Source organism: Palaemon carinicauda, chromosome 2 (genome assembly GCF_036898095.1).
Source record: "Palaemon carinicauda isolate YSFRI2023 chromosome 2, ASM3689809v2, whole genome shotgun sequence".
Lineage (NCBI taxonomy): Eukaryota > Metazoa > Arthropoda > Malacostraca > Decapoda > Palaemonidae > Palaemon > Palaemon carinicauda.
This window is the reverse complement of record NC_090726.1, coordinates 69,761,833-69,775,190: the sequence shown is the minus strand read 5'-3', so window position 1 is coordinate 69,775,190 and position 13,358 is coordinate 69,761,833. Positions and strand designations below refer to the sequence as shown.

The following is a 13,358-nucleotide window of genomic DNA, read 5'->3' as shown; positions in this document are numbered from 1 at the left end:
AGGTCCATCTTCGTAAACATCTTCGCCCCATGCAGTGCGCCGGTGAGGTCTTGCATGTTTGGCAGGGGGTAGTAATTGGGCGTTGTGATCAGGTTGAGGCGGCAATAATCCCCGCAAGGTCTCCAGTGCCGTCGGGGTTCTTTACCTTGTGGAGGGGGGAGGCCCATGGTCTTGCCGCCTTCTTGAAGATCCCCATACGCTCATGTCGACGAACACGTTCTTTGCATCACGGAGCTTCTGGGGTGGTAGTCAGCAAAACTTGGCATGCGTGGTGACCCGTAGTGCTGGCGAACCAGCAGACTGGCGGAGTTCTGGCTTGAATATGTTGGGGAACTTTTGCAGGAGGTTGGCGTAGAGATGAGGGGTAAGGGAGCACACGGTGGGTATGCCTGGGCCGACGGTGAGAGGTCAAGAACGGCATGTTCCCGTGTTGAGCAATTAAGGTGTGTTTTAGGCCATTGTTACCAAGAAATTTCTTAAACACTCCCAAAATGAACTGAAGTCCATTATCCGAGACAATCTCTCAACACAGTCCATAACAACCAGATATATCTTGAAGCACTTTGATTAATTTGGCAACTGCTGTTCAATCCATCCCAACCATTTTCATCCATTAGAATATAAGTCGACTACTACAAAACATTTTCGACATACAGTATATTCAGCAAGGTAATGTTTACATGATTGCATAGATGATCTGGCTACTTCCAGGTATGCAATGGGAATTTTGGCAGGTCAGTTTTCAAACCTTGCAACTATTACAGGAGTGGGCAATTTATTCGATGGTGTGATCCAGAAATGGAAACCAAAACTAGCTTCGAGTTACAAATTTCATTTTTACTACAGTCAGATGATTGGTATGTGGCTCACCCAGTATCCGGTCTTGGAATTAATTGGAAATTACAATACCCATCCCCTTAAAGAGACAACCTTAATCAACAGAGAGTTCTTGACAGTCTTGGAAATATGGCATTAATGTTGTATTATCTTTTAACATATTCTGGTCACCCTCAACCTCTTAATGAGAGAATGACTCGACAAAATCATTTTGTCTCGACAAATTAAATAATTTCCATTTTGAAGCCTAGTGACGGGCAAGAGGGCTCTCAAACTGGAGAACAATTTTTCCTCAGTTTGACTTCAGATTTCTTTCATATTTTTTCTAGTGCTTATTATTACTTCAATCTCTTTCATAATTTATTAACCGTCTCACACCTTCCTGTCCAATCGCTTCCCCTTTTCAGTTGAGATTTATGGTAAGGGATACCATTGCTGGGATAGAAGTTTTTTAACTAATTGTGGAAGTTGTGGTGGTCTTCCCAACTACCCAATAATATTTAGACTAAAGTGTCAGTATTCCCGTATTGGGACATGGAACTATTCTCTTACTGAATTTTGGCCTCTGATTATAGGGGTGGGTCAGTTTCATAGTGATAAAACTCACGGCATTATGTCCAGTTTGCCTACCACTGTAATTAAAATGGGTTTCATTGTATTCTTGCAATGCTCTCGGTCACTTCAAAAAGTTCAGCTTACACTTGAGCCACTTTAACCATTGTGGTAGAGCAGGGAGTGGACATTTGGGAGTCAGCTCTCACAGGTGTCATTAGTGGGAGAATTAATTCCTTAACATTAATATTCTGTACCCCTGGATCAAATGGTGAACCTCAGACATTGTTGATGACCTCTGCTAGTTCAAATAACAAAGATTCTGGTGACGACCTCAGCTGTAAAAAGTCTCTCTCCACAAGTAACTCAGTGTCCAGTGTAATCATTCTGGATCTTTTTGTTAACTCTTCCCCAGGACAACATGGGGCTAAGAATGTTGGGGTTAGATTTTCCCACAATATGGATTATGAAATATATAAAATTTTTAATTCTTTCGTAAAAATGGAAAGAATTACAATAAAACCGCAATGATAAACAGAATTTTTAGATATATGTTATTTTTGAAGACCCATCCAAGGCTTCAGTAGCTTTCATAAAAGTTAGAAATAGGTTCCTGGCTTGTCAGCTATGTGAAGCTGCAAAAACAAATATTACAAATTCTACGTTTGACTTTGTGCCCAAGGACACCAATCTCCAAGGTGATGACAAAGAATCTGCTCCAAGTTTCATAGCCAAACCAATCTGGCATGTCACTTCCTACAAGGAAGGATCTAACAATATAATTAACGGCTATTATTGTTTGGAAAAGAGTTGGCAGCTTCTTCAAGGCAATTTGAAGAGATGTGGTCATTGTTTGCTAGTGGAAGTTGGCAGTGAAACACAATCAGTGCTACTAACTAATTTTGCATTTTCCCCCATCTGATATTAATGAAAAGGATTCTCCAAATCCAACTTTTAATCAAGCTAAAGGAATCGTTTACTACAGAAATCTGTATGAGTTTTCAGATGAGAGCATCATGAAGATGTGCCATCCCAATAAATGCTGAAAAGAACCAATAAAGCACTCTAAATAGTAATTAGCTCACCTTATCTGCCAGACTTTATAAATTTTTTGACATTTAAACATTTTGTTACAGAAATTACATCCTCGGCCTCAACAATGTTGCAAATGTTATGATTTTGGGCTCATTAATATCAAATGCACTGATGGCCAAAGATGTTTCACCTGTGCTGAAGTTCCATGACTTCTTTGCAGATTGTTTAGAAGATAATTTTGTTTTCATGGTGAAGGAGCTGTATGTCCAATCCATGTGATTCCACCTATATCCGTACTTTCGCCGATCCTAATTTACAGAATAATGATCCATCCACCTCTTGTGCATTAAGTCACTCAAAACCATTGTATTCTAGTACCTCTGTCACTGTTCGTAAATATTCAGCTAGACACACTTGTATCAACCAATAAAGTAAATGAAAATGTTAAAAGCATTGAAACTCAAAATCATTTATATAAGCAAGAACTTCAGATTCCTATACTTAACAGGTTTGACACACCATCATGATCAGATACCTCGAAGGACACAGAATGTCCTCCTTAAGTAGAGATTGTTGATAACGGACCCATTGAATCTAAATCGGAGAAAAGAAAACGAATGCTAGAAAATTTAACCCCTCCAGAATAGAAAAAAAGCAAATGCTGATGAATGACTGGATGAGCTTGAAGAAATTTCTCCTAAGTTTGCTATAAAGAAAGATTCCGCAAATTGAGCTGTTGCAGTGCAGAAACAATGCATCGACTTCCAACTTCTAAATCTAAATCCGACATAAGGATTAAACAAAGTGCCAAACTTGCAGTCAAGGTCGAGGTCATTAAGAACCCTCATAATGGTCAAGAAGCTGAAAGAAATGGAATGGATTATGTACTATTGTAGAAAAAAAATATCCATTTTATGTTCTTTGAATTAGTGGTAAAACGATGGTTTTAATATAACACGACAATAGAGAATATGGCAGTCAACAATATATCACGTGGCTGTAATGATTGCTTCATTTCTGGGTTTCGTAAAGATAAAAACATAAATATTTGTAAAATTGGTAATATGATTTGACAGCTTTATTTTGAACAAAACTAAAAACCAATATGGCAAATTAGAAATCCACAGTGCTGTTTGTATGCATGTTGACCATCTGATAAAGAAGTGTGTAACAGCCACTCATCGTTTTGAAAAGGAATTTGAAAACTTACTCCTAATCAAAACGACAATCATGAAGTAAATCAGTACCAAAGTAAACGAATCTATATTTAAAAAAACTAAAACCTAATAAAAAAAATTCATGTTAGTGAAATTAAACAGAAACCAAACTACAGCAAAATAAGCAGAATGAATGCTCTGTATAGTGGAAATCCATCTCCATTGCCTTAATGTTCAATCCATACATAATTCAATGGAATATTAATGGTCTTCAAACCTGTTTGCATCTAGGAGAAATTCTAAGGTTATTAACACATTATAACCCTCTTCTGATATGTATACAGCATACTAACGATACTATTAATTTAATAGATCACACACTAGGATCTCGCTCAGGTCCTTCTGCTGACGCATTAGGAACTACGATCTATATATATTCATAATGATATAACTTGCATTTACCACGATGAAATTTCAATTATCGGGAGTTGAAGTACTTCTGCATGATAACTGCTATAATATTTATAGTATATACAGTCAACCCTCTTGCAATTATAATTTGCAAAAATTTGACATAGAGATACCAGACAATCAACTTCAGGAACATTCTAGGTCAGTTGCGAAACAAGGATGAATAAATATCTAACTGAAGGTCAAATTTCAAATATTGATAATTACTACACAAGTACTATTCTAAGTGTATTTCTTGAAGCAAACAGTAAGGGTCTTTCGGGTACGGTTTGTAAATCAGGAAGGGGATCCCTAAATTTCTTCACAGGATACATGATGGGGAATTCTATGACAAGAAAGAAAGATTACATGCAAACTCAAATGGAAAGACCACCGTAAATTTGCCAAGCTTACAAACATTCATATGTGTGAAGTAACACACTGGGAAAAGACATTTCAGGATTTAGAATCTACCATGAAACCCAATGTGATTATTATTATTGATTATGTGATAAGTATGCAACCAGTAGACAAATCAGGTATGCAAACACATACGGTATAATGTACTTGTAAATCAGTGTCGAGAATATTCAGTCCCTGTAGGCCTACACATAAATTGGTGCCAAGAATATTCGGTCCCTGTACATGTGAAATGGTGTCAAGAATAATCAGTCCCTGTACACGTAAATTGGTGTCAAGAATATTCGGTCCCTGTACATGTAAAATGGTGTCAAGAATAATCAGTCCCTGTACACGTAAATTGGTGTCAAGAATATTCGGTCCCTGTACATGTAAAATGGAATCACGAATAATCAGTCCCTGTACACGTAAATTGGTGTCAAGAATATTCGGTCCCTGTACATGTAAAATGGTGTCAAGAATAATCAGTCCCTGTACACGTAAATTGGTGTCAAGAATATTCGGTCCCTGTACATGTAAAATGGTGTCAAGTATAATCAGTCCCTGTACACATAAATTGGTGTTAAGAATATTCGGTCCCTGTACATGTAAAATGGTGTCGAGAATATTCGGTCCCTGTACACAAAAATTGGTGTCAAGAATATTCGGTCCCTGTACACGTAAATTGGTGTCAAGAATATTCGGTCCCTGAACATGTGAAATGGTGTCAAGAATATTCAGTCCCTGTACACGTAAATTTATGTCGAGAATATTCGGTCCCTGTACACGAAAAAGGGTGTCAAGAATATTCGGTCCCTATGCACATAAATTGGTGTCAAGAATATTCAGTCCCTGTACACGTAAATTGGTGTCATGAATATTCAGTCCCTGTACACGTAAATTGGTGTCGAGAATATTCGGTCCCTGTACACGTAAATTGGTATTGAGAATATTCAGCCCCTGTACATATAAATTGGTGTCAAGAATATTCAGTCCCTATACACGTAAATCCGTGTTAAAAATATTCGGTTCCTGTGCACGTAAATCGGGGTGAGAATATTCGCTTCCGGTACACACAAATCAATGTCGAGAATATTTGGTCCCTGCACACGTAAATCGATGTCAAGAATATTAGATCCCTGTACACTTAAATCGGTGTTGAGAATATTCAGTCCCTGTACACGTAAATTGTTGTCGAGAATATTCTTGGTCCCTGTACGCGTAAATTGGTGTTGAGAATATTCAATCCCTGTACATGTAAAGGGGTGTCAAAAATATTCGGTCCTTGTACACGTTAATCGGTGTGAAGAATATTTGGTCCCTATATACGTAAAACGGTGTTGAGAATATTCAGTGCCTTTACACGTAAATTGGTGTTGAGCATATTTGGTCCTATACAAGTAAATTGATATCGAGAATATTCGGTCCCTGTACACATAAATCGGTGTCGAGAATATTTGGTCACTATACATGTAAATTGGTGTCATGAATATTTGGTCCCTGTACACGTAAATCAGTGTGGAGAATATTCAGTCCCTGTACAAGTAAATTTATGTCGAGAATATTCGGTCCCCATACATGTAAATTGATGTTGAGAGTATTCTCAATTCCTTTACACGTAAATTGGTGTCAAGAGTATTCGGTCCCTTTACACGTACATCGGTTCGAGAATATTTGGTTCTTGTACACATAAATTGGTGTTAAGAATATTCGATCCCTGCACTAATAAACCTTAGATCCCTGGGCCCACAGCCTAATCTAGAATGGACTCGGTTGGAAATGGAACAAAATTCCACCTCCTCTTCCACAATTCTTCCAACACTCCACCCTCCACCCCCTTATTGGAAGAATATACCTCAGAATTCTTGAACAAAAAGGTAATAAGAAAAGCAAATTCCAGGGAAGACTGTTTTGTGTTCCCAAGAAGGACTCGGACAAACTCAGAGTCATTCTAGACTTGTCTCCACTCAACAAGTTCATCGAGAACAAGAAGTTTTGGGACTCAACAGTGTATCGGGTGAAGAGGTGTTAGCACCCTCGAGTGTAATACCTTCTGGTGAAAATCACTATGGTGATTTATGGACTGTTCTATATAGGTGCAGAATCTAACCAATAACACCAGTGCCGTGTGAACATTTGTACACAGTGTTGAAGCATATCCAACATCTAAGTGAAACTAAACAAATTAACTTCACATTATTGAGTGGCATTTTAACCTTACAGGTTAAAAATATATATATAACCATGATGTTCATATATGCAGGCTAGATTCCTTCTCAGGATACATTATTATTATTTTGTTTTGCATATGAAAATAAAAAACAAAAATGTATCTGCGTCTTCTTTTATCCTTAGTAATAAAATAAGAGATTCCAGAGTTTTTCTATTTTCCTTAAATAGATATCTTGATAGTAATGATTTCCAATGCACAACCAGGTAATCTCAAAAGATGTTTCCGTTGTGTCCCTACGGATATACAAACTTTGAATCCTTATAGTCGAAGTCGACAATTTCCCTGCAGGGGGCAGGAAGCCCTAAGTTAGTTCCAAACTTAGTGGATATGACAAATAACGGTAATGTCATATATAAAGGTTTAGGAGACCATATAAGGAACTCATTCAAAGTAAAGGCAGTTACACAAACCCACAGATATATTACTTTCAAGTTAATTCTCTGGTAAGCTTCCATCAGGACGACTTGGCCGAGCCCAAAAAACGGATTTTGAGCAAAGTGAAAAATCTATTTTTGGGTGAGATAGCCATGTCGTCCTGATGGACCCACCCTTCTTTCTTAAAATGACCCCACCCGAAACTAATCTATCTGCGGCTATTCCTGCTTAAATGCAACTAGGAATGATGGGCCGTAGAAGTCCACCGGGTACCTTGATAACGGCTCCCCTTTCGTTCACCACTCTTCCCCCTCAAAGAGTTAAATCTATTCGGGGTGAAGATTGCTATGTGTCGTATCAAAAAATACGTCCCCTGATATTATGCAATATCCTTAAAGATATATTAAGGATACTCGCGCCAGGAGTTAGATTTCTGGAGACCTACGGTTAATTCTCTGGGAGTTTCACTGCAGCAAATATCCCTTAGAAATCTACCTAAAGGAACCTTCCATCAGGATGACATGGCTATCTCACCCAAAAATAGATTTTTCACTTTGCTCAAAATCTGTTTTGTTGCAATACAATTCAGTTCCAGAAAATTTGGTCCTAGATTTAGCTCATCAAAAAAAAAAAAAAAAAAAAAACATGTGATTATATAGAAATTTAATCTTATTAATAGAAGTATACAGTTTTATTACTTATACAAATAATTAATAGAAGTATACAGTTTTATTACTTATACAAATAAAAGTATAACATTTCAAAAATATGAACATTGAAAATATTTCAATCAATTTGTATTTTTCCTAAATATACAAATTTCATCGAAGCTGGAAGCAGCCGTTAAGCTTTTTATTATTATTATTATTATTATTATTATTATTGTTGTTTTTATTATTATTTCTAAGCTAAAACCCAAGTTGGAAAAACAAGATGCTATAAGGCCAAGGGCTCCAATAGGGAAAATAGCCCGGAAACGAATAGAATAGTTTGCCTGAGTGTACCTGCAAGCAAGAGATCTCTAACCCAAGACAGTAGAAGACCATGGTACAGTAGCTGTAGCACTACCCAAGACTAGAGAACAATGTTGTGATTTTAGAGTGTCTTTTTCTTAGAAGGGCTGCTGATCATAGCTAAAGAGTCTCTTCTACCCTTACCAAATGGAAAATAGCCATTGAACAATTATAGTGCAGTAGTTAACCCTTGAGTGAAGAAAAGTTGATTTTTCAGTTAGCTAAGTGTTGTCAAGTGTATGAGGAAAGAGGAAAATATGTAAAGATTAGACCAGACTATTCTGTGTATGTGTAGGCAAAGGAAAATTGAGCCCTAATGAGTGGGAGATTCAATGTAGTACTATCTGACCAGTCAAAGGACCCAATAATTCTCTAGTAGTGGTATCTCAACAGATGGCTGGTGCCTTGGCCAACCTACCACTGGCTGCCCACTCACCTAAGACTTGTTTGGTGGTTAAGGCGGGCAGTGTAGTTTAAGGGTCTCAGTTTTGTATAGTTAAGAAAAATGCAAATTGAATAAAATTTAGGTTTTTTTTCTACACGTTATACAAACCTTTGACCTTTAATAGGAAACTTATGGGAAAAGTCCCTACCGGGTGATTTGCTGGACTGGGGTTTAAGTCCCGCTCAAACTCGTTAGCTTCTTGCAGTGTTTGCAACCTCATCATCCTTCTGAGCTAAATAAAAGGGTTATAGGTCTATAGGTCTATCTGCTGAGTCATCAGAAGCCATTGCTTGGCCCTCCCAGTTCCTAGCTTGGGTGGAGTGGAGGGTTGGGAGCTGATCATATGGATACATAATCAGTCTCTGTAGCATTGTCCTGTGCTAAGCCATTGTCACTGCCCCTTTCCTCTACCATTTATGCAAGCCATTTAAACTTTTAAGGTAGGTAGTCCCTAAAACCAATCTGATTGTTTTACTAACTGGGAAATGTCAGTGCACTTTTGTCTAGGGGAAGTGCAAAAATCATGACTCCTGTCAACCACCTAACAATCTGAGCATGGAGATGTTGCCAGTGTTCTGTTTAGGTCCCCACTTTCAAACTGGTAGGAGTTCATGAAGGAACCTATATCTGTAAGGATATTGTCTACATGAGAAATGGGGGTATACTTTCCATCCATCATTCCTCGTCTGGGAGGATGGAGAGTAACATCATTGCAGGACTTGTCTGTAAAGAAAAGTTAATCGGTCATAAGGTCTTTCTTTGTGACTGGAAATTCTCTCCTCTCCTAGAGTATGCCTAATGATAGTCTTGGACATCTTCTTCCAGAACAGACTTGTAACATCGCTGTTAAACACTTGCTGCAGCATGTAAGACTCAAAATCCAAGAATGATGAGTTTTCCAGTGGGGCAATGCCCTGGAGGGTAGATGGAGTCTTCCACACAAGGGAAAAGTCATTTAAAGAGGCAAAGTCCTTGAATGGAGAGCATTCAATCATAGAATAAAAGTCATTCAGAAGAGCACAGTATCTCCTGAAGGAATATTCTCCTTCGATTGAATGTTTCAACCTAACAGGGAAATAAGAAAGAGGAGAATTGCCCTTCATGGTATCTCTCCTTGTAGGCTTAGGTCGCAACTATTATCTTTGGTCACATGATACTTTCCCCCGAGGGATCCAGGCTCGCTTGTTGGGTAATGACCACAGGACTAAAAATAAGGTTATCCAGGGATATGCTGGTAAACTCTCATGAGTAGGCTAATGAGCAGTTAGGGTTGTCTGTTGTGCCTGACTCCTACCCTCCGGATTAGCGTTACTGATAGGTTCTATTTGAAGGTTAGAGAGGTCCTGATATCCCTGACTTTGTGTGCTTGAAAAGGGATGATAATTCCAGAATCTCGTGGCATCAGCACAGTTGAGGGTGCACAAGTTTGGAGAAAAAGTTTTTGGATATCAATCCACCCTTTTGGTGTGGGGAAGAGTCTTGAGTGCTGCACAAGGTCATTCAAGATCTGTAGCTAACAACACTATTTCCTCAAAGGACAGTCATTCTGCACCCCACTAAAAGAGGGTAGAATTTTGCTGGGGTAGAAGCAGGATCTTTGACATGAACTCTGGACAATGACTCATGACATCCGATATGCTATGCGGTATGCTCATCGCAATGCTTGTGAATAATCCTGGAGTCGGCTCCTTATGCTGATCAATCAAGAGTACAGGCAGGTTCACTTGAAAGAACTAAGGACTCAAGCAATACCCCTGAAGGACTTGAGTTCTTGGAGGCAATGTCTTTTAAAGTAGGCTTTGGTTGATCATAAGATAATTTTATCCCCTTTGTCTTGATGTCTGAGCTAAGATGAATTTAAGACTAAAGGTTTCCACAAATATTTTTTTTATATTACTTCTTTACAAATGGAAGCGTTTGTTAGTACAGGGGATAGTTTTTCTTGGCTGATGAGAACTGTTCAGTGTTATTTTGGTGAATCTACAAATATTAGGAGTAATATGCCTTATTCGATTTGTGGTATTGCAATGGAATTACAATGCAATCTCTTAAGAGTACAATTTCCTTCAGCATTAATGTTTGGTCACGAAAGCTCAAAATCTCTAAATTTAATGAAAGATTTGGAAATTAGGGCTCATGATGTAGGAAATACAACTGCGTATCAAATTTTTACCAAAATCTTTCTTTGGTAAAAGTTTTAGAAGCTGCTTAATGGTGTACCAAATTAGCATTCACTAACCATTATCCTAAAGAATCCTTGTTTAAATGTTGGCCCTTAAGCCCTGTAGTAGCTGCCGGGGGATGTGGTTTGATAACATTGTGAATTTAATTTGTTTGTTAAGTAGATTTATGATTTGGGTTCTGGCCTGATAATCTTTCGAATTTGATTTATTGGTTTTGTAATTTATACATGGAGTTCTTCATTACTGATGTTATATGAATGAGTAATAAGGTGATAAATTAATATTTAGAAATGTCAATCTGTAGTTTAGAGTACCTGTACCCAAAAATCTAGACTATAGGTGAGCCCAAGTCTAGGATATTTTTGATTGATTATTAAAAATTAAACGCCCTATCTCTCCTTCACTGGCTACTCACTACCATTAGTATGGTGGAAGTCAGCAATGCAAACATTAGGGGCAGTTCATAGAAATAAACAGAATTTTTTCTAATAAATTTGTTATTTCAATACTCACCTGATATTCATAAGCATGGTACTCTCCTCACTATCTAATGGTGTCAAAAGGATAAGGAACTTTTTCTACTTTGAGACTGGAAAGTATATATGTCATACACAGAATGTTGTTGCTGGTAGATGCAATTAATATCATTGTTTATTAGAACGATTAGTAAATTTAAAAGGAAAGAAAATGGGTAATTTTCATTTTCTAAGGGCTAATGTGGACATAAAGAAGCTTCTGAAAACGAAAGTAATGTGAACATTAGGTTAATATAGAAATAGAAAATTTTATTACTCAATTTTTTCTGTTTTCTTTTTTTACAGATTTATAAGGCAGAAACCTAAATCACTCTCTTCCATCTAGTTTTCCATTGAGAGGGCAAGAAAGCCAGTGGGATTGAAGCTTTCATCTTGATTAGAATGGTCTCTTAACATGAGCCACTTTTTCCCTCAATCTCTGTATAAGAATATTAGACTCTTGCTGTTAGTTCATGGAGGTTTATGAAAAGATATTCTAGTTTTATTAAACATTTTGTTTATTGCATCAAAAGTGAGTACAGGAATAAGCAAAATGAAAGAAAAACTTCGTAGATGTAATTAATAATGTTAGAGATAGTAAATGTTGCATTATAGACTCTGATAACATTTAGTGGTGATTTAGCGTGTCAATTCACTTTTGCACAACAGTTTTAATGTTAGAAAGTATCCCTTTTATTAAGGGATGAATTATCTTGAAACAAAATTTGACAGAAGTTTATATGATGCAATTTATGGAAGGTGAATTAGTTGTATTTGGTGATTTGATTTTCTTCATAAAAGATTTTAACTGTTACAAGTAAAGGTAAGTAAGGAGTAAGGAGAGATTATTTGTATAGATATGAAAATGTCAAACATAATGGTATGAAAATTTAGGGAATTGTCCAAGTGTTCCCTCATTGCTAAACATAGTTAGTTTTGTATGAAATGTATTGATTGATATTCTCCGTATTCGACTTGTACCGGGGAATTAGCAAAAGATTTAGAGCATATGCTAAGTGGGATTAACCTTAGTACCTTCAAAATCCCATGAAAATGGAAGCTGGAGAACCATTACCATTCTGTCCAATTAAACAAGAAAATTGCGATTTGGAAATTAATCAAACTGCAGTTTCAGAACCCTACTTAGAAAACAATAAAAATACTGAATTTATTTATCTAAAGGATAGGGGGGTAGAAGCTTCATACAAGTGTGTAAAGATAGAGAATGACCCGTTAAGTTTTGATAGTGACTGTGAATCTATAAAGATTGAGGAAGATTCACTAAGCTGTGATGATATGGAATTTATAAAGCTTGAGGAAAAGTCGCTAAGTTATGATAGTGGTTGTCGATCAAAACTTCTTGAAGAAGCAGATACTCCACTTCATTCAACTGCTCAAGATAATTCTGATACAGCATTTACATCCGGAAAGCCATTTCAAAATGCGGCTGGGAAAAGTAACAAAAATTATGTTAAAGAAATCGAAAGGTTTTCAAAGAAGATTGATGCAAGAGGGGATCTGTTGACTTGTGCTGAATGCCAAAATAGCTTTTCTGATTTAAATCTTCTCAGAACCCACATGAGAATTCACATGGTAGAGAAACCATTCACTTGCACTGAATGTTTGAATAGTTTTCCTGGCTTAGATCTTCTAGAAACACACATGAGAATGCTCCATCCCAAAAAATCCTTGAAAAATAATACTAGACAAAAGTCATTCACATGCTCCGAATGTCCAAGAAGTTTTGGTCACTCGTGTCATCTCAGAATTCATATGAGAATTCATACAGGAGAAAAGCCATTCACTTGCTCAGAATGTCATAGGAGTTTTACTAGCTCAAGTATTCTCAAAGTACACATGAGAACTCATACCGGTGAAAAACCATTTTCATGCCACGAATGTAAAAGTAGTTTTTCTCTTCTCGGTAACCTCCAAAGACACATGAAAACTCATACTGGAGAAAAACCTTTCATGTGCAATGAATGTAAAAATAGCTTTGCTAATATGGATACTCTAAAGGTTCATATGAGAATTCATACAGGAGAGAAACCTCACAGCTGCCCTGAATGTCAACGCAGGTTTTCTCTTTCCAATGATCTCAAATTACACATGAGAATTCATACTGGAGAAAAGCCATTCGCTTGCACGGAATGTCCAAATAGAT

At 37.2% G+C, this 13,358-nt stretch overlaps 1 protein-coding gene across 1 annotated transcript in view; it reads left to right on the top strand.

Annotated features, from left to right (window-relative positions):
• Window positions 1–13,358, top strand: part of LOC137617279 (zinc finger protein 585A-like) — a 203,311-nt gene that overhangs the window by 189,106 nt on the left and 847 nt on the right. Inside the window, 6 exon segments of the mRNA XM_068347277.1 lie at window positions 712–857; window positions 1,956–2,244; window positions 2,526–2,684; window positions 3,501–3,659; window positions 10,490–10,637; window positions 12,227–13,358. The exon segment at window positions 12,227–13,358 is cut by the window's right edge and continues 847 nt beyond it. Coding sequence (XP_068203378.1) covers window positions 712–857; window positions 1,956–2,244; window positions 2,526–2,684; window positions 3,501–3,659; window positions 10,490–10,637; window positions 12,227–13,358 — 2,033 coding nt within the window.